Source organism: Acipenser ruthenus, chromosome 54, assembly GCF_902713425.1.
Source record: "Acipenser ruthenus chromosome 54, fAciRut3.2 maternal haplotype, whole genome shotgun sequence".
Taxonomy (NCBI): domain Eukaryota; kingdom Metazoa; phylum Chordata; class Actinopteri; order Acipenseriformes; family Acipenseridae; genus Acipenser; species Acipenser ruthenus.
In genome coordinates, this window is record NC_081242.1 from 4330524 (window position 1) to 4358149 (window position 27626).

The 27626-nt window shown below is 40.1% G+C and overlaps 2 protein-coding genes across 6 annotated transcripts in view; one reads left to right on the top strand and one right to left on the bottom strand.

Annotated features, from left to right (window-relative positions):
- Positions 1-13749, bottom strand: part of parp2 (poly (ADP-ribose) polymerase 2) — a 34188-nt gene extending 20439 nt beyond the window's left edge. Inside the window, exons 1-11 of one of the 4 annotated variants that reach the window (XM_033997115.3) lie at positions 13369-13744; positions 11849-12026; positions 10340-10476; positions 9697-9903; positions 6506-6697; positions 5821-5891; positions 4057-4107; positions 3846-3942; positions 2330-2405; positions 1125-1221; positions 634-790 (exon numbers count right to left, since the gene is read on the bottom strand). In XM_033997115.3, coding sequence (XP_033853006.3) covers positions 634-790; positions 1125-1221; positions 2330-2405; positions 3846-3942; positions 4057-4107; positions 5821-5891; positions 6506-6697; positions 9697-9903; positions 10340-10476; positions 11849-12026; positions 13369-13447 — 1342 coding nt within the window. In that variant the 5' untranslated portion in view covers positions 13448-13744. Of the gene's footprint in view, positions 1-633; positions 791-1124; positions 1222-2329; positions 2406-3845; positions 3943-4056; positions 4108-5820; positions 5892-6505; positions 6698-9696; positions 9904-10339; positions 10477-11848; positions 12030-13368 lie in introns of all 4 variants that reach the window. The other 3 variants (XM_033997114.3, XM_033997118.3, XM_033997119.3) reach the window with 3 other exon arrangements.
- A 548-nt stretch (positions 13750-14297) lies between these two features.
- On the top strand, positions 14298-27626 carry mettl17 (methyltransferase like 17). 2 transcript variants are annotated; one of them, XM_059016806.1, is made up of 14 exons: positions 14298-14438; positions 16682-16829; positions 17236-17382; positions 18862-18955; positions 20479-20560; positions 21808-21881; positions 22281-22375; positions 23458-23528; positions 23864-23971; positions 24483-24551; positions 25004-25054; positions 25767-25859; positions 26690-26874; positions 27265-27626. In XM_059016806.1, exons 1-14 carry the CDS (start codon positions 14367-14369, stop codon positions 27395-27397), a joined length of 1422 nt encoding a protein of 473 aa, XP_058872789.1. In that variant the 5' UTR covers positions 14298-14366; the 3' UTR covers positions 27398-27626. The 2 variants fall into 2 exon arrangements, with proteins under 2 accessions (XP_058872789.1, XP_033853011.3); XM_033997120.3 differs by having other exon boundaries at positions 14302-14453.

Here is a 27626-nt window from a genome sequence, read left to right on the forward strand (position 1 = left end):
ATAATAAATATCATTCTTGCCCAAGTCCACGGCAATGTCTTTAAATATGTTTTCTTTTTTTTTCCCCCCAAAGTCTTTGTAATCTTTGTTGGATTTATCATAAAGTAATTTTTTTTTGGCGACACACAATTAGTTTTTCCATTTTGTTCAGGGAACTGCAAGAATCCACTTGTCTTCCCAATCATTTTTCATTGGTCAATGTAATTTTTAACGCACATCAAATCGGATCAAATCAAACTTGTTTCGATTTCAAAATTGACGCATCACCGTCGTATGACAATAACGGACTCAGTTTGCAAGGTGCAATAGGGGATGCACATGATCGTTTTTTTCTTCTTAGGTGCACGTTAAAATCAGATGCATGATTGGATCCAGTGTGCAATGGCCTTAGGACTTACCCTGCACATCACACGGTTGTGCCTTTACCAGGGCAGAAGCTCGGAGACCCCTGTGCTCCCCTTATTGTGTGACCCACTCTGCAGACCACAGGGTTGTGTCTTTACTAGGGGAGACTCTCTGGGACCCCTGCGCTCCCGACTGTATGACTCACCCTGCAACCATGCGGCCATGCCTTTACCAGGGCAGACCCTGAGGCACCAACATAATGTATGTATTTTCTGACAGATTTCTCACCCAGAGGAGCTTTCTTGGTGTCGAACTTCATCTCCAGAATGCACTCCTCCATCGCCTGGATATTGGAGATGAGTTCAATGAGAGACTGGACTCGTTTGTCCAGCTTGGATTCCTCATGCTTCTGGGCTTTACACTCCTTCTTCACTTCGTCATCCTCCTGCATCATACAAGCGTCACGTTAAAGGACATGTGGGTACCAAAGACATCATTACATTGTTTCTGTCCTTTCTGTGAGGTGCAATTAACCTGAAAGCTACTTATGTTTCATGGGATTTTAATCTTGATGTTTTCTATTGATCAATAAATCATCCGATCTGCGATTGATTAAATCGATTAATCACACCTCTTTGCTAGTGATATGAAATTGTATGGAAAGACAATTACAAGTAATCACTTTCAGTGAAGTAATCTAACATTTTCTTTTAAGCTGTTCTGCCCGTTTGCACAGTACTTAGTGCTGTAATCTTTGTGGTTTACGCAGTGTACAGTACCTTAGTGCTGTAGTCCATCTGGACGATATCATATTTTCCTGCCACCTTCTCAAACTGAGCTCTTTCATCCCATTCATTCTTTGTCTTGTCTAGAAACCTGTGCAGGTGAAAGCACAAGCAAGAAAGAAGTATCAATTTTGAACCAAGGGGTCATGTGTGACGACATAAAAGGGGACGGAGAATTATTTGTTTTTGTACTAATTATTATTATTATTAGTAGACACTTAAGTTCCGGAGCTGTCACCGAGGGCCAGCAAAAACCTGGAACAACACTGCACGGATTGTCACCAGATAAACTATATCACTCACCTGGAGCACTACAACGTGCACCCAGGACTGGTGACCGTGATTGTATATTGTGGGAGAGATATCTTTTATTATTATTTAGGACTGCAACCTGTGTTATTTGCACTGCGCTTTACACATTGTTGTGTATTCCAGGGACTTTTCTTTTGGTCACCAGAGCTGGACTTTGAAAATAAAAGCTCAGTTTTTCCCTTGGAATAACTCTCTGTCTGGTTCATTACGCACTGCATCACTCCTGCGCCTGTACACAGTAAAGCCACTTTGCCACAGCCTCCAATCAGCTTTCCTAGTTATTTAAAGTATTTAAAGTATTTTGTATATGAAAATGAATTGAAAATTGAATTATTTGTAGAAAGCTGGTATGATTAACACAAGGGTTCTCATTGATGGGTGGTCGCTGGGGAGAAAGAGGGTTTCATGGAAGGAGCTCCATGAATAACGTTAAAGGATTCTCAGTGTGAGCTTCTCCTTCTCTTCATAAAGTAACAAGTTCTATACAACAAATCTCAAGATATCCAGCATCGAATAACTCTTTCATATTCGGTGGTCTTGAGTTAATATTTGTACTGGATCTCATTTTGCAGACTTGAATTCATTCAAATCCCACAGCAGAATGACCGATTGCACTGTTCGACATTACTCTGCTAAGCAACAGCAGAGCTTGACAGAAAGTAATTCTGCTAACTATTTCATTTAGGTTTAAGTATACTTTGAAGTAAACCTACATGTTTACTTCACACAGGAGGATGAACGACGCTGCAGGGCTAGTCCGGTCTACTCGGTGGATTAACCCCAGCACTCTGTGAAGGTTCATGCTGTCTCCTCTGTGTGCAGCTGGCTCAGAGTTGCCGGTATAGGCTGTGTGTGTGCGCATGTGCGTGTCAGTGTAGGGTTCTTACTTCTTTTTGAAGATGTCCTTGGCTTTCAGCAGGTCTCCTCCACAGGCTGTTAAAGAGTTCTGTCCAACTTTACCCACTGTGGCAAAAACATAAACAAGCACAGGATTTATTATGAACCCCTCAAGATTTGCCATGTATATCCTTTCTATACCTACCTGCACGAAAACCTCTGGGTGTGAGAATTTCAATTTTTGGTCAGTAATCAGTGATATAGAAACAATAGGCACTCACGTGTGAACATTTTACAGCACTTTGTGCTTTGATTAGACATCTTAAAACAACTTCTAAAATGTCTCATGTGTTTTACCATGTGTCGCTATGTGTTCCTTTTCTCTTACTATGTGAAATGAATTGCATGTGTGGCCTATTAAAGTCATCAAGTAAATGAGAAAATCAAGAATTTGCCTATTCTGTCAATTTCCCAAGATTTTCTGTTACAGTGGATTGATTTCATATGCACAGCAAATCCAAACTACAGAAGCAATGGGGTGTTCCAATAAATTTGCACAGTACTGCATAGGTCTCAAATGTGCAGTTTTGAAAGACGTTACAGCAAACATGTGCTAGTATTGCACTTCCTTGGTCACCTGGAGACTCTTTTTATAGTCTGAGATGCTTTTAGTTCTGAAGAAGGCACAAGCCAAAATGTTTGCCTGGTTGACTTAGTGATTTTAATTTAGAAACACTAATTTAAATATCGGGCAGTAAAAAACTATTGTAAACATGTTTAGATATTGAGTATAACAAAGTTCAATTATTTTCCCTCACCACAGCAACTCCCCACAACAGCTCAGAAGAACTGATGGTCAGCGGGCGTCCTCCGATCCCCAAGCCAACTGGCTCTTAACATTACAATTTTCCCTTTCCGGTCCAATGTCGGACATTGTCCGACATCATCAAAAAGACATTTTTTCTCCGGAAAAAGCAGAGAAAACCACTCAATGGCCGACAGCCGAAAAAAAAAAGGGGTGTATCTGAGCAATACACATAGCTCCGGCACCACAGAGATAACACGGACATAAACAAACAAGATAGCTGCTTCTGCATCCAGCACTCAAAGAATATCACAGACATTTGCAGAGCTTTTTGAGATATTTTTGAGTTATGTAATAAAATAATGACTTGGATTGCATTATTGAGGAGTTTGGTGATAAAATGAGTGATCAGGAGATGATTTATCGGTATGCACGACTATGTAGAAGTATGTGAAAAATACAGCGAACAAGGGGTGAGGCGGGGCTGGAGATGCAGTACTGTGTCCTGTTGATATGCAGTGCCTTTTAAACCTGTTTCATTGTGAAAAAAATACTTTTAAACAGCTCGTCTAAAATAAACTACGCGTGTGAAAATAAATTGGACCTGACGCGCTGAATAAATAGACCACAAAGGGTTAACACCCAGGAGCCCCACATCGACTGTGAGCTACCGCCCCCTGGAGGACAAGCCCTGCAAGTGTTTGAGCTCACCTGGCTGGAAGGGAGGCGCTGTGGCACGGGTGAAGCAGTCAGTTTCTTACCTCTGCCCCACCTCATCCACACACTGAAGTCTTTTTTGTTGTCGTCTTGCAGAAGTTGAATAAGGTAGTACTTGTTATTATTGAACTGCAGGTTCGTCTGGGAAAGAAATTGAAGTAATGCAATTTAAATACCTAGTAAAGTTGGGTCTACCAAAATATCAAGGCAGCATTAGTCTAAAAGGGGTGTTTCATGATATTTACATGGCCTTACCTGGTTCATCATCACATCATAGACATCTTCTCCCTCACAGTAGACGTGGGCCTGTGGACACAAACACGTTTTATCTCACTCTAGCCTTTTACTGTCTTGGCATCATTATATTGTTAAAAAGGTATGTTAACGACATCTATTTCCCGCCGCAAATTAGAGCTATCAGTACATGAAAAAAGTTAACCATGATGTATATCAACTGCATGTACAGCATAGAATAAGAAATGAAAATCGTAATTTGAGAAGCGGTTTCCCAGACATATACATACAGCAGTGTGCACACGTATAAGAACACCCCATTGCTTCTGTTTTGATTTGTTGTGCATAGGAAATCAAACCACTGAAATGGAAAAGCTTAGAAAAATGTCAAAACAGGCAAATTTGTGATTGTGTAATTTAATTGATGACACTAATAGGACACACATGTAATAGTAAGAGAAAAGGATCACATAGCAACACATTTTAAAATGCTTGAGACTTTTTAGAAGTGGTTTAAGATGCCTAATTCAAGCACAAAGTGGTCTAACATTTTCACACATGAGTACTTTCTATATCATGGATTACTAAGGATCTTGGGAATCCGTTTGGTGCAGAATAACGCAGAAAAACACAGATTTTCTATGTTGTCAGAGAATGACTAGTTTTACACTTGATGCTTTTTTGTTTGTTTGATAACCAAATCAATACACTTATCATATATAATCAGCAACACGGGCAATGTTGCTTTACATTTCCGTAAACATATTTGTTCAATAGGACTGCTTTTGCTGTACAGAGGTCAAGGTTGAACGAGGCGCACTGTCAGTGTCTCATTCATGCTGAAACGTAGCTGCAGTTTACTTCAGTATCCAGTGCGCTGTTACTACTGAACAAGCTGTTAAAAGATGCCGAAAACGATAATAATCACCCCTAAGATCGGGTCAAGGAGTTTGGCAATAGCCATCCAGATGACAAAGACTAACTCGGAGATAAACTAATATGAATACTGTTTATTTTATTATTACTACACAGAAGTATTTGTAATCTTTAAAGTAAAATGGTAAATGTGTTCATATTATTGATTGATGGCACTGGTGAGCTGGTAACTGTCTTAGACTTTAAAAGTGTACCAATAAATACTTCCTGTGTTAACTGTTATTCAATAGTACTGTTTGTGTATCTTCTAATGTGACGAGGGGGGCTCAATTTTAGCCATTTATGTTAATTGTGGAATAACACAGATTTAAATTTTTTTTATCTGAGAATTTCTGGGTTTTTTTTATTACAGAAAACTAGGATCCCTGCTGATTACTGACCGAAAATTGAAATTCCCACAAGAGGTTTTCATGCAGATATATAAAAGGATATAAATTACATTTTGAGGTGTTCTAATAAATTTGCACACTTCTGTAGAGGTGGATGCATGGTCAGACACCCCCCAATATCCCCAGAACCAGATATTCTCAACAACGTGTGCTAAATAATGTTAATACCAGGTTTAATGACGATCCGATAAAGTGGCTCTCCAGACATATGTGAAATGTATGACATGCAGACATACGTCTACCTCCACTGTATCCCCTTTGCAATTATTATTATTATTTGTTATTTGTTTATTTAGCAGATGTCTTTATCCAAGGTGACTCTGCAGGGGGCTTTCACTGTTTTGAGCTTGCAAGATGGGCTGAATGGCCTCCTCCCGTTTGTAAACTTTGCAAAAAAAAAAAAGTTAAAGGGTTCATTTTCAGTAACCAGGATGTATGAAGAGAAGTATTTTTGAATCACCTTCCCCAGCTTGGCTTTACATTCAGGATCCACTGGAGCTTTCCCTTTCATCACCACGGTTCTGACCACCTCTGCACAAGAAAAAGAGAAAACACATACATTACATTACATACATTACCCTGCTATAACAAGGGACTGGGTCAGTCAAAAAAAAACACACATTGACAAACGCAAAATATTTCACTTAAAAACAACACATAGAAAGCAGAAATCACCACCCCGATTACGACAACGGACCTTTGTAATTGTAGAGATGAATCGATTATTAAATTAATGGATGGATTAATGGACCTGGTGCCTTTTTAGAGCCTCACGTACTAGATACCGAGTAAGGGGATCCCAGAGTGTCTAAAAAAAAAGTTGTGCAGTCAGAGGAGCGCATGTTCCTGACTGGGTAAAATTCTTCACAGGGAATGCATAGTGAGAATTGGTTCTGGCACTAGGCGAGGCAAAGGGATTGTTTCTCCTCACTGTGCTAGAGCGGCCCCTACTTGCCAGGTGAGCTCAAACGTCTGTAGGGCAGGTCTTTGTCCTGCAGGAGGCGGTAGCTCACACGTACTGTGGTGCTCCAGGATACAAAGGAGGGGCTTGGGGATCGGTGGTCGCCCACTGACCTTCAGTTCAGCTGTTGTGGGGAGTTGCTGCGGGGAGGAAAACGGGGGTAAAATGATTCAGTAGCTATGACCTTTGCTGTTGGTGGCATCTTCTGGAGTGGAGGAGGTTTGTTGCTGGTTCTTCCTGCTGCCTCGTGCTGTAGTCTGCTTCTTTGGTCTCTTCACTGAAGGCCCCCCTCTAGCCTCCTCCTCCTCCTCCTCTGTCTTTGTGCTGGGTCTCGCTGTGGCCGAGTCTCCACTGCCACTCACAGACACGGCTGCCACTAGAACACACACAGAACACAGTGCTGATGCTGGAGATTTATTTTAAACTTTCCATCCGCAGCATCAAATCCTTAAAGTAAGCTACCAAAATAGTTTCAGGAATTTTCACCCATTCATTATAAGCGTTTCAAATGTGCAGTTTTGATAGAAACACATGTTTTTAGCAAACATGTATTTTCATTTTAAAACACCCGGTACTACACTAGGTTAAAGAAATGTCTGTTTGAAAGCCATAAGAAATTAAATGTTTAATCACAATTTAATAAGCGGACCTATGCAAAAATATAGGTGTGACAACACATGGAGGAATGTATGGACAGACACACAGGCTTTACCCTATAATCCCTCAGAGATGAAAGTGAGGAGAAGTAAAGAAAAGCTGAAAACTGGCAGGAATCTGGGATCCACTGCCATGTTGGATTTTTTGCTCAGGAACCGAAATTGAATGAAGTTAAGATTCAGATTACACTTGAAATTAGACTGTATACCAAATAATTAGTGAACTTTAACTGCTGGATTCACAAACCCAGAGATGCCAATAATTGAGAATGAACAAAACAACACCTGCCAAGCAAAATTAAGTAAATGTTTTTGTTTTTATTACACAAGTCAGGACGGTAAAATAGGGTCTGTGAAACTTGATGCAAGTATCCAGTCAAATAAAGTTGAGATAAAATATATATTTAGTTTCAAGTGAAATCCATTTCTTACCTGTGCACAAGGGCTGAAATAAATGTTGTACAGCATGTCTTTTCTTTTAATGTTCTTGCTCCTTATTATCTCAAATGCAACTTGTTTACATCAGAAAGTCACTCCCTTTTAAAAGGTCAAAAAAGAACTATGTACACTTTCAATTGTTCTTGTTAATTTCTATTTCTTGTGGCACCTTCCTTTCCCACTGTTTTTGAGCTTTAATAATAATAATAATAATAATAATAGTAATAATAATAATAATAATAATAATAATAATCCTAAACATTGAACCTACAAAAGAAGCCACACAAAAGCTCTTGAACTTGAGCTAATCATCCACTCGTTTGGGCCTATTTGCAATATAGTACTTACCATTTAATATTGTAAATATTTATTTTAAGCACAAAGTTGATATTTTCTGCTTCATTTACCATGTGTAACAGGGGAGATCTATGCTGACTGTCTGGCACATGCATAGTTCTGCAGGAAGAGGGCAGCAGCCTTGCAAGATCCGTCTGTCAATCATGGAAATGACACGGAGAGGTTGGGAGGAAGGTGTGTTGGCTTTCACTCTCTCTGAGTGGTTGAGGTGGGCCTTGGGGGGTTGAGAGGCCCATAAGTACTGCGCTTGGTTATGCATTCGGGTGGCCAGAGAGAGGATACCCTGTGACGCTGGCGGAAGACGCTAGTGTAAACAAAGACCAGGCAGGAACGCCAGCGGTGGAAGAGAGAATGAAACAGGCAAGCACGGCTGAGGAAGACAGCCCGCCTTAAACAAGTAAACAAAGCATTAAAATAAATAATTATGTACCCGAAGGGACGTGTGTAGATATACAGGGAACTCTGGTCACCCCAGTGTATAGGAAATAGCTGAGTGTAGGTCGGAGACCCGAACTGACCGGCTTAGCGGCTGTTTTATTTTCTCTTTTTATTTCGCCTTTGGTTTTCATTATTATTTCACAGCACCTGTGTGTGCTGACGGATACAAGTGCAACCCCTGCTTACCATCGTTGGTATAAGAGGAGTTGCAGCACCAGCGCCATCTGGCGACAAATAATAAAAATAAAACTACCAAAATAAAACTGGGCACCTGAACGGTGTTGTGTCTCCCGTGTGTGTCAGTGAATTGCCCACCACCCTTCAATACCATGGAAAAAAAAATGCAAGAACATATAGTGCTAATAAAAACAAACACTAATTGCTTATGTCATGTAAGTTTAATAAAAAAAAAAAGTTTAAACTTAAAAAAAGGGTCCACGTACAACTTAAAAAAAAAAAAAAAAAAAAAAAATCTTAACATTCTGTTATAAAAAAGTTTAAATGACCTCTTGATTTTTCACTCTGTCTTCTATAGGAATCAAATGTCTGGCAACGTCTTGTTTTTCAAAAGATACTTGTTAAACATGGTTTGCGTTTTATAATTCGCCGGATCACCATGTTTGTCTCCATCAACATCAGGTCGCAAAGAAAAAGCAGACGACAGGATGTAGTTACTGCGACAAGTATTTAGTCTGTTTACATGTTTTCTGCAGTGAATATGGCTTTCCAACACCTTGTATCCTCTTGTTAAGGTGACCATATGGTTCAGTGTTCAGCGGGACAGTTTGGGGTAGTTCAGGCTTTTCAACTCACAATCCAATGCATTCTGGTAAGTGTAGTCCTGCTTCTCTTAAAAGGTAAGAATGGTACCTGAGACAGGTAAAAGGTACCATAATGCATTGGGTTGCGAGTTGAAAAGCCTGAACTGCCCCAAACTGTCCTGCTGAACACAGAGCCATATGGTCACCTTACCGCTTGATCCATAATCAGGGGTTCACAGAACTGGTACGCAGGTACGCATGCTGACCAATGAATAAAATGCAGAAATTTTGTACTTGTTTGTGGACCAAGGAAATAGCAACTTGCCAAGACAGCTGTCTGCAAGCACCAATGCAATGGGGTACATAATGCAAAAACAACCGCCTTAATGGAATTGTGACTTATTTTTTCAGTTTTATTTGTTTTATGTAAAAACATCACCAACTGTCACAAGTGTTAATAGCTTAAAAAAATGAACCAAAAAAAACAAAACAATTGGGAACATTTTCCCCCCCCGGATCTGCACTGGTCACATCAATAGCCCCAGGGGACTGAGTAAAAGCAGAAAAACGCCAATCATCAGGGACATGCTAAATCATGTTATTACCAAGTTTCATGACAATTAGTTTAGCGGTTTTCCAGCTATGTGTTGAAATGTGTGAAGTGTGACATGCGCACGCACGACCGCCTCCACTGTAACTCCCCCCCCAGCAGGGCTAATAATTACCTGACTCCTCTCTCTGGATCTTCCTCTGGTATTTGGTTTTGTTGTTGATCTGCACCATCTTCACTAGGTCCACAGTGTAGCCGGTCCTGCCCAGTGTCACCGGCAGCTTCTCCTCATCCCTCTGCAGGGCTTCCTCCAGAGAGAGGGAGAGGGCTGGGGAGAAGGGAGTCCAGCTACTGTCATCACCTTGCCACTGCCAGGAGAAATCTGAGAGCAGAGAGGGTTAGTTACACCACAGCCATGAGAGATCTGAGAGGAGAGAGGGTTAGTTACACCACTGCCAGAAGAAATCTGAGAGGAGAGAGGGTTAGTTACACCACTGCCAGAAGAAATCTGAGAGGAGAGAGGGTTAGTTACACCACTGCCAGAAGAAATCTGAGAGCAGAGAGGGTTAGTTACACCACTGCCAGAAGAAATCTGAGAGCAGAGAGGGTTAGCTCGACAAGGAGAGATCAGATCAGAGGAGCGAGTTGGCTACCTCAGGCTGTGATGACTGAAACTGAAAATTAAATAGACAAATACATTAGTTAAGATAACTGGAACATTCAAGACCTGTGTCTCTTTAATGGACCGCAAACTTGATAAATCATTGAAAAAGTTTTCTAACAGTCTAACTTGATTTTGTGAATATAAAAGCTCTTACATTTCCTTTTGTCCTGTATGGCGAGTCGGACTCTTCTTTCATAGCCGGTCTGTGTGTTCTGCTGGGTTGACTTCTTCACATCTACTTTGAGTTTGACCTCTGTGCTGGGAGACACTGTCACTGACGATTTACCAGCCCTGAAAGAAGACCAGCGTGAAAGCTTATCTTCGGTCTCCATTAGACTAGTCATATTGAAACGGGTCCACACTGTAGTTTACTCAGCTGTTAAATCAGCAAAGTGGGGAAATCCACAAAGCTGTTTACTTAAGAGAGAAAGTGACACACAACCATACTGACACAGTGTTACATTACTTTACAGCAATGTGCAAAGATATTAGAACACCCACTGCTTCTGTAGTTTTGATCTGTTGTGCATATGAAATCAAACTACTGTCACTGAAAATCTTGGAAAATTGTCAAAATAGGTAAATTAGTGATTGTCCAATTTAATTGATGATTTTAATAGGCCACACATGCAATTCATTTAAAATAGTAAGAGAAAAGGAACACATAGCTGCCACACATGGTAAAATGCATGAGACTTTTTAGAGGTTGTTTAAGATGCCTAATTAAAGCAAAAAGTGGTCTAACATTTTCACTCGTGAGTGCCTATTGTTTCTATATCACTGATTACTGACTGGAAATTGAAATTCTCACGCCCAGAGGTTTTCATGCAGGTATGTACATAAAGGATATACATGGCAAATCTTGAGGTGTTTGAATACATTTGCACACTGCTGTACTTATGTGAACACTGCATTGACTACTATTTATTATTCCATTCTCCATAAGCCATGGATCCCACAGTAAGAAGCCTGTCAGTAACATCCCATCGCCACAACTGAGAATTCAGAATCAGAGCTATCAGTGTGATGAAAACGTTGATCATGAAATACATCAACAGTACAGAATAGTATAGAAAAAGAATTAGCCATGAAATGTCTGATCAGCGACTTTCCAGACATATGCAAAAATGTAAGAAACAGACACCCCTTTATCTCCAGAATCTGATATTCTCAATAACTAAACAATGTAAAAACCCACTTCCACTATTTTTTAATTCAGAGTGCCCAATTATTTTACAGATTTTCTCCCCAATTTAAATGTGCAATTATTTTTTTCCTTACACCGCAGCGATTCCCCACACGGCTTAGATGTTGCATTAACTGCACAGTGCAGCCATTTCAGCCCAGGGACGGAATTAAGATTCCTATTGCGTAGCAGTTTCATCCATCCAGGTTTTAATATAAGCTTGATTAGTCACTGTGTTTAGGAGACAAGCTCAAGTGTGTCTTAAACTCCAGTAAACCAGGAATGGATCAAACTGCTATGCAATGCAAGTCTTATTTCCATCCCAGCAGCCTATTATTTGTAGAATCACATGTGAAAAATGCAATACAAGTTTTTAATGATAAGAGCACAATCTGATAATGTAGGTGACAAGGACTGAAATTATTCTGCATGTTACAATCCCTACACACAGTCAAGACAGTAGTCAGATAGACTCACTGGAAGGCTTCAGTGATGGCAGTGTTCAGCTGATCAGAGTACACTGTCCACTCCCCTGCCTCATCCCCTTCCCACTCCCAGCGCAGTTGCGGCTCTGAGTCATCTTCCTCCTGCAGCGCTGGGCCGGGCTTCACCTCCTCCTCCTCCTCTTCATCTTTGACCTTGCGCTTACGATCACCTGCTGTGAAAAGACACCAGTCATGCAAGCAGACAAACAGCTAGTGCCTTCGTCAGTGTGATGTGTGTGTGTAAGAGAGATGTTGGGAGTGTCTTTCTTCTCCTGTTTGTTTGTTGAGTGGATCTATTAATGGATAGTTAATTCAGAACTTCAAATAAATACTGAGCTTTGCACAGAAGTAACAAACAAGTATGTCAATAAATTGGGCTAAGAATGTCCTGAACATGTTTCAACATAACTGAAAGCGGTTCTCTAGATAAATCTAACATTGTAAGTGTGGCATACACAGACAGACACGATTGCAGCATACAAAATTAAGTCCACTTGTTGTGTCTAACTAGTGGATTAAGCAAGTTTAGTCCACTTGATGGACTAAAGTTAGTACACCTGCTAATCCCGATTGCAGCGTACCAGAAGTTAATCATCACGGGTGGATCACTTGTTAAATCAGACTAAACAAGATCCTGCTTGCAGCAGCGTGCCAAATCAGATCTGTGATGATCCTGTTCAAGATCCTATGCAGCAATGTCAACAGCTTAAAATGCAAGTTTGAAATGTGCACAAAAAGACATTCGATTTATTTGTACTTAAATATGTTTGCGTGAATCACACTGGTGTAGTACAAATGTGTCTTATTTTGTAGAGGGATCCCTTTATGTATTTTATCTGACACTGAATTCCGCATATCGGATTAGTAAAGAAGGGTTTATACAGCTATGGCCAACAGTTTTGCATCACCTAGAATTATAGGACAGACATAATTTTGATATTTTCTTTAACGTCATGGAATTAAAGACATTACAAAATGATATCGCAAAAGTCTAGATTTCGAAATGTCACGTTTTAATTTCCGTCATTTTTTCGTTAAGTGTATAAAAAACTATAAAGCTGCATGTAATTTTAATATATCAATGTAACATTATTCAGCAGGCTTCATTTGACTTTATGAAACAAAATGAGTTCGTTCTATAGGGTGATGCAACACTTTTGACCAGAGATGTAGGTTAGTCCTCATTAACGATCAAACGTATTCTGATCAGTTAAACCAATTACCGGGGTCATTTGTTTGGTATGCTACAACCACGATTTAATAGTAGATTTACATGGATTTCTAGTCTGCATTTTAACCCACTTCAAATGGACTTCACTGGTACGATGCAATTGACCCGCATAGTGTAATGTATTGTAGCAATAAATAAAAAAATACAACATTGTTTGTTTTGGTGTATTTGCCACTCGTCTCAAATGCCTTGGTAACAATATAAATTAAATATATTAATAACAAAATCTATCAGACACAGTATAAATTAAATATATTAATAATAAAATCTCTCAGACATACCTGATTTAGGTTCGATGCCGGCGATGTCACATGCAACTTGCGACACCGCATTTTGACTGCGAGTTTGCCTTCTTGACATAATTTCACTACAAAATGTACCTCAACAATTACACAACATATAAATGATATGCTATATTATACCAATTCTGTATTGCTGCAGCGTTAATACAAATCTGTATATATTTAATAATAACTGGTTTAGTTGTGTTGCAGCCTTTGACAATATTTCCCCGTATGAGGAAACAGCTTGACAACACCGCGCAGTTTCATTTCATTTCCCATTGGCTACAGTTACGGATTTTTGGTAATCTGATTGGCTAAAAGCAGAAGGCTGGTCAGTCTTCTAAATAATAACGATTTCATTGGTTGAAAAGACACGTTCTGCAAGATTTCTCCATTATGATTTGATGGAAGTTTTTTTTTTAAAAGGTCCGCCCTTTTCAATGCTGAGGATCGCTTCATTCTTTGGTTGTTTTTTATTGGTTTTCGCCCTCACACAACCTATCGCTATTGGTTAAAATAAATCTAGCGCTACATACGTCAGGGCTTGTTCGCGATAATATTACTACGACTACGACTATTCAGTAAAGATACAAATTGATAGTTAATACTATACACGTTTTAAAAACACTGTTTAAAATACAATTTTCATATTTCTTAAAGCTGTAACTTATAGTTCCCCACTGTTTAAAATTAATTAAGAAATGAAAGAACAAAACATTTTTTTTAAATTCATCCCAGAAAGCTGTAACATGTTGAAAATATACCTTGAGGATATATACACAAACTGCATAGTCAAGTAGGCTCGGTTTCGGACTGTCCAAAAAGACAAACACGATAAATGTCGTATTTTCAGACAAGAAAATAAATAAAATAAAGAAGAACATTGTTAATAAAGATTGCTGAAGAAAAATATCACTGCAGGGACTGTTTATACAGCCGGACCTGTTTCCGGGAGAGGAAAGAGTAGTGCAGAGTTGTACCTGAAAAACGAGAGCATGGCTGCCCTGCAAAGCAAGGTTTTTCTGATCTGCAATTTGTGTCGAGGGAGGGGGCTAATTACACTTCGAGTATGTGCTAGGCGGGTGAGTCTTTTAAGAACAATCAACAATTCTGTAGCGTTGCATGGAGAGGAGCTGGAAAAGGCAATACTACAAAATATACAACCCAAGTCCCGACGCCTGTGTGTATCTTTAAAAAATAAATACATTTTAAAAGTGTCTACATAAAACAGCAATGGTTAAAACTGTGATCTTTATTAATGTTATTGTTACGGCTATAGCCGAAATAAATGAATTTTTAAAGGTCTTTTTTTTTTTTTATCATGAACGTAAACCACTGGTCGTTTTGATGACAGCTTACCGCATTTGGTATTTTTGTTTTTTTTAAGAAGACATGACTGAAAGAGCCTATAAGTCTAAACGTTTGTCATTGAGTTTAACTAAGTTTGACTTTGTCAGGGGTTCACCAGCAATAACCTGGCAAAAGAAGCATTTAAAACACTGAAGTGTTTAGGTATTGTATATTGCATTGCTTTCAACACCGGCCATTAATTAAATGTATTTTTAGTATACATACGGTATAATAATTTAAACTGTACAAGTAACACATTAGCTAAAATAAACGTAGAAAGTTGTATATACACGTTACTATTGTGCTACTTACAGTAGTTTTGTTAATTTATTAGAACACCACAAGATGTATCATTATATGCTTTATAGCTGCATGAAAAACTGGGTGTGAGAATTTCCGTCAGTAAAATAAGTCGGTGATATACGAACAATGGGCACGTCTGTGTGAAAAGTGTTAGACCACTTGGTGCTTTAATTAGGCGTCTTAAACCACTTCTAAAAAGTGTCTGCTTTTTACCATTTGTGGCTCTGTGTTCCTTTTCTCGTACTATTTAAAATTAATTGCATGTGTGGCCTATTAAAGTCATCAATTAAATGAGACAATCACTAATTTGCCTATTTTGACACATTTTCAAGATTTTCAGTGGTTTTGATTTCATCATATGCACAAGAAATCAAAACTACAGAAGCAATGGGGTGTTCTGATACTTTTGCATACTACTGTAAAATGTCGGAACTGTTAAATACTGTACCGCGACCTACATATAAACATTTTAATTTTGTTTTTGTATTTAACAACGTGATATTACTATTGTAAATATAAGCTATATTAGCCGGGGTGCGATAAGAAACGAATTATTAGGAGCTATGACTCCCATACCATAGTCTGGGACATTTCAATATACAGTGTATACAACATTGATATTAATCAAGTTTCAGTGTATACAAATTTAAAAACAATTTATATTTTTTTTTAAAAAAAAGGCAGTGGGAGGAGAGTAGTCTGAATTGGGTTGTAAGACTCGGTTATCTCAACTCACACATTGAACTCATAACGCCAGCCGTGAGTAATTCCAATCCTAGTGAACCCGCATCCACAGGGCGAAACGATTCCTGTTCCGCACGCTGCTTCTCCTGCTCATGAGTTTCACCCGGACCCAACATTACTGGGAACTCACTCACCCGTATCAGGTGATGCCCTGCGAGGGCAGCAATTGGCTCATTTCTCAGACCTTCCCCGAGGTGATTGGTGGAGTGATAAGACACTCAGCATGTGACCTCTACAGTGAGCTTCCTCCCACTGATATATGTAGTATGGTTCTCTGTGCTATATACCTTCGATGAAACCACTATTTTGCACGTGTGGTGATTTGCAAGGAATCATATTTTTATTTTTTAATACATTGTTTCAGTTTGTAATATGATATTCATGTGAGTGAATAATGTATTTGAACAGCAGTTATTGCTAAAAAACATTCGTAAACGGGATAACAAATGCGTTTTAAAGAGCTTGGAATTGAAGGGCGGGGTTTATGCTAATATAGACACTCGCGATTGGTTCGATTTTCAGTGATCCGCTCATAAGCGTGTACTAAATTGCTGTAGAATTTAAATGACATTAGATTAGCTGCATTTTGTGTTGCTTTAAAGTTGTAGTATTTCTGTCAAGCAAAACATATACATATTTTTTTGTTGCTTAGTTTTTCCTGTTGCAATTGCTCAAAATGTTTATTTTCTAATTCGTACATGTGACAATTATTTTGCCTGCTCGTTGCGTGGTTATGTTTCGTCTGTACTGTCTATACATTATGGTCATTTTTCATTACACTGATAGCTTTAATCCTCAAATGGGGGATGGATGTTACGGATAGGCTTGTTTTACAGTGCATTGACAGTGTTATGGCAGGTGTCCCTATTTGTTTGACCAGCTCATGTATTTTTTTCTCTCTCCTTTTCTCCAGAATTACATTGTTGCCCATGAATCTCAAGTTGATAATTCTTCCGAGTTCCTCAACAGCACCCCTCACAGGAGACACCCTGGTATTACATCTCTGAAGACTGTGCAACTTCCTCAGCACTTAGAACAAGCTGCACAAATACTCATAAACCGTAAGCAAAAACACCAGCATTGGTTATTGCCAGCCCTACTTAAATCTGCATGGTTGTAAAAGGAATTTTGAAATCTTTAAAAGACTGCTGTTTATCAACAAAGTTTCACTTGTCTTTCTCAGTGTCTTTATTATTATTATTATTATTTATTTCTTAGCAGACGCCCTTATCCAGGGCGACTTACAATCGTAAGCAAAAACATTTCAAGTGTTACAATACAAGTAATACAATAAGAGCAAGAAATACAATAACTTTTGTTCAAGTAAAGTACAAGTTTGACAAACCACAATTCAATAATACAGCAGGTAATAGTGATAGTTACATCAGTTACATCAGTCTTCAATTCAATGATACGTTTCCACTAGAAGTCTTTCTCAGGGTCTTTCTTCCTATTTTTGTTTCAAAGAAGCGCCAGGCAGTCAGCTTGCAGAGCGCGCTCAGAGCTTGTGTAACTTCCTGTGGAGCAGGAAGCGGGCGACGGGGGACCGGGCGATACAGGAGCGAGCCGTGGAGCTGGAGAAGAGGGTTCGAGAGAGGGAGCAGCAGAGAGCAGGTGCAGCACAGACACAAAATCTTCCAGAAACTATACCTGCTGTGCACTTCCATTCATATATAGGTCCCTAATGAAACACTTGTTATAGCAAACACTTATCTTCATTTAAAACATCCGGTACTACACTTAAAGAAATCTGTTTGCAAGCCATGCTTTCAGATAGTGTTGCACTTCCTAGGTCACCTGGAGAGTGACATTCACCTTCTTTTCTGACATCAACCAACCAGCTGCTTCTCCTATTGGCTGGCTGACATGCCTTCAGAAAACAACCATGTTTCTCTTTCAAGAAATCAAATTTTTGCAAACTTCCTTTTTTTTCTACTAAGTTGGCTTGTGTTTTTCAGACACAATAAAAGCAGATCAAATGCATGAAAAACACAAGCCAAGTTAGTAGAAACAATTGAGGCAACCTTGGCCCCCATCGGTTTTACAGTTGTGACTATTTGCTTTGTGCTGGGCAAGGCTGCCCCAATTGTTTCTTCTAATTTACCTTTTTTTTGCAGGCAAATGTTCCATTTTAAAACAGAAATAAATAATTTAATATAAATATATAGACGTCATAAGTGTGTTCCCTAGTATATTTCCATGTTGACAGAACAAGTTAATTGTCATTAAAATCGGATGTCCTGTAATATACATATGAGTGGATAAAAGTGCCTGGGGTCTTCAAAATGTTTATTTATTTATTTTTTGCCTGTGATGCGTGCGACTAGTCCATTTTAAAATATCAATAAATTGTTTAATATACATGATAAAGACGTCAAAATATGTGCGTTCCCCAGTATATTTCCATGTTGACATAAATTAATTGTCATTAAACTCGGATGTCGTGTAATATACATATGCTGGATAAAAGTGCCTGGGGTCTGCTTAAATCTGAGAAAAAGGAGGAGGAGGAGGAGATGGACATTTTTACCTTCCTTTGGCAACTTATTTATTTTACTGTATGACAGGTATTTACTTTTTTTCTACATTTCACCTAAGATTCTTGGGAACTACAAATTAACTGTGAAATGGTGCTTTTGACTGATTTAATTTTGCTGTGCCAATACCCTGAAAACACGTAAACTATCTGTACTGTATAGAGAGTCACTGGCAGTTCTCATGCTTCGCTGTAACTTGGCGCAAGGAACTACTGTTCCTCTCGAAGAGGAACTGCCGTTCCTCTCGATATATTGAAAAATGTAACTGGCATACAGACTGACAGCCTCTCTACAGCCCTAGATTTACTCACTAAATAACTTGAGCTAAAGGAGGTCCTTTGCAAGTTTCATCAGAATTGGATAAGCAGTTCTCCAGGTAAAATGTAACATATTATGAAAAAAGCCTGACTGACTGACAGACAGACAGAGGTGCAGCATACATATACCCCAAAATTCTGAAATATTTTCTACGAACTGTGAGTTTAATTTCCCCTCTGAGACTCTTTGAAAGCTTGGTGTTTCTGTTTGTTTAACATTGTGTCTGGTTCACTTGCAGAGGGCCCATTAGAACAGTCCAGACTGGAGGAGAAGGTTCGAAAGCAGGTTCTATCAGAACTGAGAAAGACCACATACCATTGGAAACCATTGAGGTGAGAAACCAGCACACTGGCTAGATCCAAAATGCAACAGCAAGAACATGTACACACACTGATACCTTGTTTCCATGCCGACCCACATTGGCTGCCAATCCGAGGTGCCCCTGATTTTTTTCAGACCCTTTCCCAAAGCGAGCCAAAGCGGGATGGCTGGAAATATGTCACAACACTGACCAATCAAGTGACGAGTGGGTGTAAACATTTAATCCACATCTGGGGTGAGCAGGTTTCTCCGTGCTTTAATATTCTCGAAATAATTGTTAGGGTTATCTGAAGCAAAGCAATAGTGTCCATCCTTTCTGTTTTGTAAACAAATTAATGCAACCTTAGCCGAAAGGCTTGCTGAGAAAGAACCGCCAACATCTGTCAAACTCGAGTCTTATCACTCAACTCGGGTCGACTATCACGGGGGGTTGAGGAGGAGTGGAATTGCATTATACATTTCCATGAGCACTGGCGGTCAGTCCATGCTCATGGAAATGAGTATAAGTCTATTTGCCATATTTCTCCAGTTTTAAGGTCACTACATTGGCTTTCCGTACAGCCGCACATTGATTTCAAAACGCTGCTCCTCCCTTACCAGGCTGCTCATGGTTCTGGCCCTGCCTGTCTGTATGAGTTACTTACTCCATGTAAACCGACTCATACTTTGAGGTCTGCAATGACGGCCTCTTGGTTATTCCAAGAACTCGATTGAAAACCTACGCTGCGAGTGCTTTTAGTTCTCAAGCTCCTTCACTTTGAAACTCCCTTCCAGATTGTATCTGGAGTCTGTCAGTATTTTTAAATCTTAACTCAAAGCATATCGTCCTTTGTTCATTTTTGTAAAGCGTCCTGCGATGCTTGCATATTAAGTACACTCTTGTAATGAAACCTGGTGTGGTTTGGTATGGTATCCCAATAAGAAACGTTATCATGACTAAAGATATATACATCCCTCCAGACTTCTTTATCAAATACAGTATACTTTATTATGTCTTTGTTACTTTTAAAACGTAATATGTATGTCACACTTCACATTTTTCCATAAATCTGGAGCACCACTTATCCAGTCATGAAACTTGGTATTAACAATATTTAGCATAAATTATTGAGAATATTACTTTCTGGGTATATGTGGAGGTGTCTCTCTGTACACCTGTCTAGTTAAATTTGTATAGGTATTTACTCAATCATGCTAATACCACATTTCATCACAGTTTAATAAGCAATTTTCAGATATGTGTTAAAATGTGACAAGATGCACAGACAGACTTGACACTCCCCTATATTTCCAGAACCTGATATTCATAATAACTTGAGCTAAATAATGTTAATCCCAAGTTTCATGACAATGGGATAAGTGGTTCTCCAGATACATGTGAAATGTGTGCAGTGTGACATGCGTGCGTACGACCGTTGCACTGTGTCCCCTCCGCATGGGGGCTCATACTCGCAGGGTCTAATGGGGATGGTAAAGCAGTTTCACAATAGTCCCCTGGTTCACTGATTGTGGGAGGCTCTTGTGTTCTCTCTAGATATGACGAGGAGCTGAGCTTGATCTACCTGGCTGCCAGACTGGATGGAGGCTATGCAGCTGTGTCAAGAGCATTGCATGAGGTGAGCAGTAAATCTTAAAGGGTTTGTAGCGCACAGAATAATTCTATAAATGACTGTGGCAAAGTGGCTGATTGTGTACAGTGCAGGAGTGATGCAGTGTGCAATGAACAAACAGAGAATTGTAATCCAGTTGGAAACAGGTTTTACTGATAATCCTGGCAATACACAGCAATGTGTAATGCACTGGAAGTAAATAAACGGGCTACAGTCCCAAACAATAAACACACGTATCTTTCCCACAATGTACAAAACAAGGTCACCAGTCCTGGGTGCATGCTGTAGTGCTCGTGGTGGGTGATACAAGTTTATTCGTGACAAAAGTGAAGTGCTGTTCTGGGTTTTGTGCTGGCCCTTGGCGAAAGCTCCGAAACGTGATAGCCGTCTAATAATTACAAACAAACAATTATAGACAAACAAAACAAAACACTCACGATACTTTTATCACTGGGTCTCTCATAGGTCCTTACTTTTTAAAGATTGAAACCAAACGAAGGAATAGATTGCAATTCTCTGTCCCCTTTTATGCTGTCACACATGACCCCTTGGTAAACGAGTGCAACGTCGTTTCCCTTCCGGGTCAATACGTTCTTGTTACGGAGTCTCGCCTTCATCCATACTGGCTGACGTCCCGACCCTGGGAAAGAACTGTCAGACCAGCCAGTCCAAAGAGCTCTGTCCTCACTGCTTAGCGCCCTCACAGGTCGGGAGGGAGATTTACATCCAAGAATCATTGTATTTCTGTCACAGTGGCCCATGCCAGGCACATCCATTCATGAGATGGGCCTCAAATGTGCAGTTTGAAAGCAGTTTCATTTAAAAGCATCTGGTCCTGCTCTAGGTTAAATAAATCTCAGTTGTTTTTTAAGATAGTGTTGCACTTCCTTGGTCAATTACATTTCTTCAGATTTGTAAACCACAAATGTATTTTTACATTTCTCTGTACCTTGCAGAAGCAGTTTGCCTGTTATGTCACAAAACAGACATAAATCAAATGTTCCATTCACAAGTTATTTACAGTCCAGTTGGTGTACATGGTCACATTCATATTCTCCTACATATTGAATGTAGGCCTGCTTGTGCAATTTTGCTAATTCGAAGGTCATTTATCCTGTGTTTTTTTTTTTTTTTATGTGAGCGCCATCTAGAAATAAACACTGCAAAGGTCACCTCACAATGGTCACATGTTTTCAGTTGACTTCAGTGTTGGTAGATCTTCAATAGTTATCATTGTATTTCTTCTCTTTCAGATTAAGAAGCGTGTTCCAGATTTTGCACCTCAAACCTTACTGGATTTTGGATCAGGCACTGGGACAGTATCTTGGTAAGAGGTCATTTATTGCTCCTTTTATCTCACTCAGACCTTCATATCTTCCCTGAATAGCTAATCGTCTTATAAAAATGATTTTAGTGATCCAGCATCTCCTAAGTGCAGCGCTCCCCCCAAATCCATTGTCAGGAACGCTACTCGTGATTGGTACAAAACTCAATGTGGTGTCGTTCTGGCAGAAACATGTTTTGGGGTAAAATGAAGAACAGTTGCACGGTGGCATTGCCAGTTGTGTGCTGGGCAGAGCCTCGCTGTACTGTACTGTACTGTACTGTACACAGGGCAGTGCTGGCAGGACCACACTATATAACACTAATATAAAACTCAGTATAGAGCTACAGCAGCTACCCAGCATGGTGTGTATATGAATTATTTTCTTCTGATTTTCCTCAGGGCAGCTCATACAATGTGGGGTCAGAGTTTACGAGAGTATGTGTGTGTGGACAGCTCAGCATCAATGAACAAGCTAGCAGACCTGCTACTGAGAGGTAAGATATGCACTCATCTCATTGGAACACCTTGTTACAACAGGTTTCACCACTTTCAGTCGTTTCTGACCAGCTATGATTGATTGGGGTGGAGATATCCAAAGTCAGCAATAGGAAAGCGTCAGGCATGATTGACACCCGTTTCATTGGATTTTCCTCAGCTTGGAAAGTCAAAGCAAAGAATAAACTGAAAATGATGGCATTGAGTAGCAAAGCCCCTGCAATCCAGTGCACAATTAACAGCTTTCATGAGGTTTCAATAAAGAACTCCAGTCAGATACTCTAAAATGGGACTCTAAATGCTGACCCCTGACTTTCAGTACGATAATGCACCCGTCCAGCAGAACTGGTTTGAGGAGCATGACAGAGACTTCTTCCACGGCCATCGCCCGGATCTCAATCCAACTGTTTGAACGATTCGTCACCCCCATCCTCTGCCTGCCTAAATATTAATGAGTGAATGGATCCCTCAAGACCCCTTCCAACACCTTGTGGAGTCTGTGCCATGTCAAGCTGTGCAAACAGTGACCTGACCCGATATTAGGTACAGGTCCTAATAAAATGGCCTAATACATGCTTATGTATAATTGAAAGTGAGCCCAGTTTTTTGATGTAGTTTTGTCACAGTGTAAACAGTAGAAATGTTTGCACGTGTGTGTCAGTACGTGTGTGTCACAGTGTAAACAGAAATGTTTGCACGTGCGTGTCAGTGTGTGTGTGTCACAGTGTAAACAGAAATGTTTGCACGTGCGTGTCAGTACGTGTGTGTCACAGTGTAAACAGTAGAAATGTTTGCACGTGCGTGTCAGTACGTGTGTGTCACAGTGTAAACAGTAGAAATGTTTGCACGTGTGTGTCAGTGTGTGTGTCACAGTGTAAACAGAAATGTTTGCACGTGCGTGTCAGTGTGTGTGTGTTACAGTGTAAACAGAAATGTTTGCACGTGCGTGTCAGTGTGTGTGTCACAGTGTAAACAGTAGAAATGTTTGCACGTGCGTGTCAGTGTGTGTGTCACAGTGTAAACAGTAGAAGTAAAGGGGCCAGCCAACCTAACTGTGGACCAAACTTTCTGTTTTCTTCAGGAGGCAGTGAGACCCAAGACCCACATATTGGAGGAGTTTATTTCAGACAGTTTCTCCCAGTATCACCAAAGGTAATATTCACATCCACAGCACTGTATAACACTATAGAACCAACTACAGTAGCTACCCAACATGGTGTCCACACGATATAACACTAATATAAAACCCTGTATAGAACTACAGCAGCTACTCAACATGGTGGCTATATAAAGTTGTAATCTAGTGCGCTGGCATTGCCTGCTGTGTGCCGGGCAGAGCCTCGCTGTGCTGTGCTGTGCTGTACACAGGGAAATGCTGGTGGGACCACACTATATAACACTCATATAAAACCCTGTACAGAACTGCAGCAGCTCCCCAGCATGTGATATCCCTGTAGCATTGTGATGCGTTGTGTCTCTGTTTCCAGGTGCAGTTTGATCTGGTCGTCTCTGCCTTCTCCTTGTCTGAGCTCCCCAGTGCCAGTGAGAGGCTCAGCTCCATTCAAACTCTGTGGAGGAAAACCAGCAACTTCCTGGTCAGTGCTTTTAATGAGTAAAATCCAGCTCTATTAAAGTGATTGCAGCTCTCAGAATAATTCCAGGAACCTTCCCTGTCCTGCAGTTCCGCTACACAGCGCTCAATGGGCAGTTTTGAAAGAAACACACATTATAGCAAACTTGTCTTTTAATTTTAAATCATTTGTTACTACTTTAGGTTAATGACAGTCTCCATGTAATTAGTTCAGGGTATGTTACACTTCCAACAGTGGCTTCTCAAAGTGTGTCGGTCAATAGAGGAAGCAGCTGGCTGGTTTATGACAGGAAAAAGATGTTGAACCCTCTAGGTGACCAAGGAAGTGCAACACTATCTGAAAGCATGGCTTGCAAACAGAGATAACCAAGTGCAGTACCAGATGTGCTTTTAATAAAAATACTATAACATGTATTTCTTTCAAAACTGCACAGTTGAAGTGCAAACCAGGTAAGATTTATGAAATGATGTTGTTAACTACAATTACTTGTATTGGAATTACTTTATCTGTTTAGGTGCTGATTGAGAATGGTACAAAGGAGGGCCATAGCATCTTAATGGAAGCCCGGGATATTATTCTGAAGGTAAGAAATCATCTTAATAGTAATTTCTAGGAATGATAGGAATATGAATTTTACACATTTTGTTGCAGTAGTTCTATCAAGTGTTATATAGTGTGGTTGCCCTGTGTACAGCACAGTACAGCGAGGCTCTGCCCAGCACACAACAGGCAATGCCAGCGCACTAGATTACAACTACACAGACCCCACTGTGCTGGGTAGCTGCTGCAGTTCTGTACAGGGTTTTATATTAGTGTTATACAGTGTGGTCCCGCCAGCATTGCCCTGTATACAGCATAGTACAGCCAGGCTCTGCCTAGCACACAGCGGGCAATGCCAGCATGTAACTGGTCTTCATTTTACCCCAAAACATAGATTACAGTTTTATACAGACACCATGTTGGGTCACTGCTGTAGTTGATTTTATAGAGTTATAAGGAGTTAGTTGATAATTGCTTTTTGCTGACCAATCACAGGGGGAAGACAAGGTGACCATTGATCCCAGAAGAGGTTCAGTTTTTGCACCGGTGAGTACCAGCAACATTATCACTTTAAAAGAGTGCTAAATGTCTTTAAAATCAATGCCCTTACCTTGTATTAGCAATAGCAACATTATCGCTCCCCCTTTAGGAGTCCTCACCATCTTTAAAATCGTATTTCTTGCCTCTTATTAGAACTAGTAAGACTTCTTTATTGGGCCACCTTTTCCCAGCCTTAATCCCAGTCTTTAATTAACTTTTTGAAGGAGACAAAACATCTGTTCATTTAACTGAACTAGAACCGGACAGCTAAGTTCTATATTTCAGGTCACTTTAGCAGTCTGTCTGTTTATGATCATTATGATGACGATGTAGCTGCAGAATATGGAGAATCTGTGGCTGAGAATTCCGCAGGAGCCTGAAAATTCCATGACTAATTACGTTATCTGCAGATCTGGACTGCCTCTAGTTGTAGCACAGGAAGGGGTTACCTAGGAAGAAACTGAGGATACAACACAGGAGTTCATATGAGGATAGCATATATTCACCTGAGTGAAAGCACCACAGCACATATGATGTGTGGAACAGAAAGGTTGTTTAAGCCAAATTATATATTTTACTTTACATCTGTTTAGCAGCTTCATTTGGAAGCGTGGAGCTTTCGTTCGATTTGAAGGAACGATTCCACAGTGAGAATCTGGCCTTGGGTACGAGGAACTTGTTTAATCTCTCAACGCTCTTTGTGTTTCCTCTGTTGAAGTGCCCCCATGATGCTCCTTGCCCTAAGCTGTCAGAGAAGATTCAGCTGCCCTGTAACTTCCCACAAGCCTACCGGCCTTTGCAGCTCCGCTGGGTGAGTACAGGACGAGTCAGAGCCAGGAGACATGAGGAACGCAGGAACGGTCTGAGAGCAAGAGAAGGGCATTCAACCCATCAAGGCTCAGCCCTTGTTAGCACACCATTCTCCCCTTCCTACCTTCTGTTCTAAACTCACTCGGCTTCCATTTATGGCTTCTTGTTCTTCTCTCTCTGCTAAATTTGAAGTAGTATCTTGGGTTAACTTTATTTATACCATTTATGATTTTAAAGACTTCAATTCCCTGACCCAGTATCGGACAGGTAATAAACGATGCATTGACACATTATTCAAAAGCAAAATGTGTAGACTCTTCACAAAATCCTTCAAACAAAAATCCCAAATCAGAATATTGATCCAACTGAGTTACAATGAATTGAGAAGCGGGTTGGACTGGATGTCACTGTTTTACAAAGGTCATATACTGCTGTGGGATATAGATGCCACACTTCTCCATATATCTGGAGAATCGCTTATCCAATTGTCATGAAACTTGAATATTATGTAGCAGAACATATTGAGATTCTGGGGTTTTATGGGGGGTGTCTGTCTGTACATCCGTCTGTATGTCACACCTATATGTTGGCATGTATCTGAATTGCTTATCAAGTTGTGATAAACTTTTTCGTGGCTAATTCTTATTCTATGCTATACTATACTATATTCTGTACTGTTGATATACATCATGGTCCGCTTTTTCATCACACTAATTGGTCTGATATTGAATGTACAACCGTGGCAATGTGGGATGGCTGTTACTGACAGGCTTGATTTTACACTAAACCCTTTGTATTGAGATGAATTAAAAGACTTGATTTGTTCTTCAGAACGCAGACAGGTCTTTTGAGAAGTTCTCTTTCGTGATCCTACAAAGGGGGTCTGGAGATGAAACGAATCAGTGGCCCAGGATTGTGCAACCGGTATTGCGACGAGTCAGACATGTGCACTGTCACCTGTGCAGCGCCGACGGAACACTGCAGCACGCAGTCGTGACTACCAGCAAACATACAAGGTGCAAAATGAAACCCGGGCTGCTTAATCAATGTGTGTGTGTGTGGCATTTTTTTTGTGAACTTCCCACTCTGGCCACGAGATGTCACTGTCGCTCCAAACAGTAGAGCCTCGGGAATGGAGGTTGTTCATGAGTTTGAAATATCTGTAATAAATGTGTACACCTGCTATCTACACCCTCAATCTGGAGAATAATACAAAGATACAGCACAGTAATTCAGTACTCATTGTTGTGATTGTTTCTAAAGTCTTTAAAACGGTATTATACATGGTAAAAGGCACAAATGTAACTTGCCACTGAAATCTCATCATCATCAGATTTGTGTTTGTAACTCTGAGGTTCTGCTGCACTTTCGTTGACTTGTTTTTCTTTATTGGTTCTTGTTTGCAGGGATCTATACCGATGTGCTCGGAACAGTGAGTGGGGAGATCGGCTACCAGTAAGAAACATAAAGACTGAAGGAGATTCTGAACTCAACCAACCTCTACAGACTGAAGAACAACTGCAAAATTCAACTGAATAGGGATTCTGAAATACAGCAGACACTTGTTGGGCTGGCCTTTGTCCTCCAGGGGGCGCTGTGGTGCTCCTGGGTGTAGAGCCGATTGGCTTGGGGATCGGAGGACGCATATGCAATTCATTAAAAATAGTACGAGAAAAGGAACACATAGCCACACATGGTAAAATGCATGAGACTTTTCAGAAGTTGTTTAAGATGCCTATTAAAGCACAACGTGGTTAAACATTCAAAA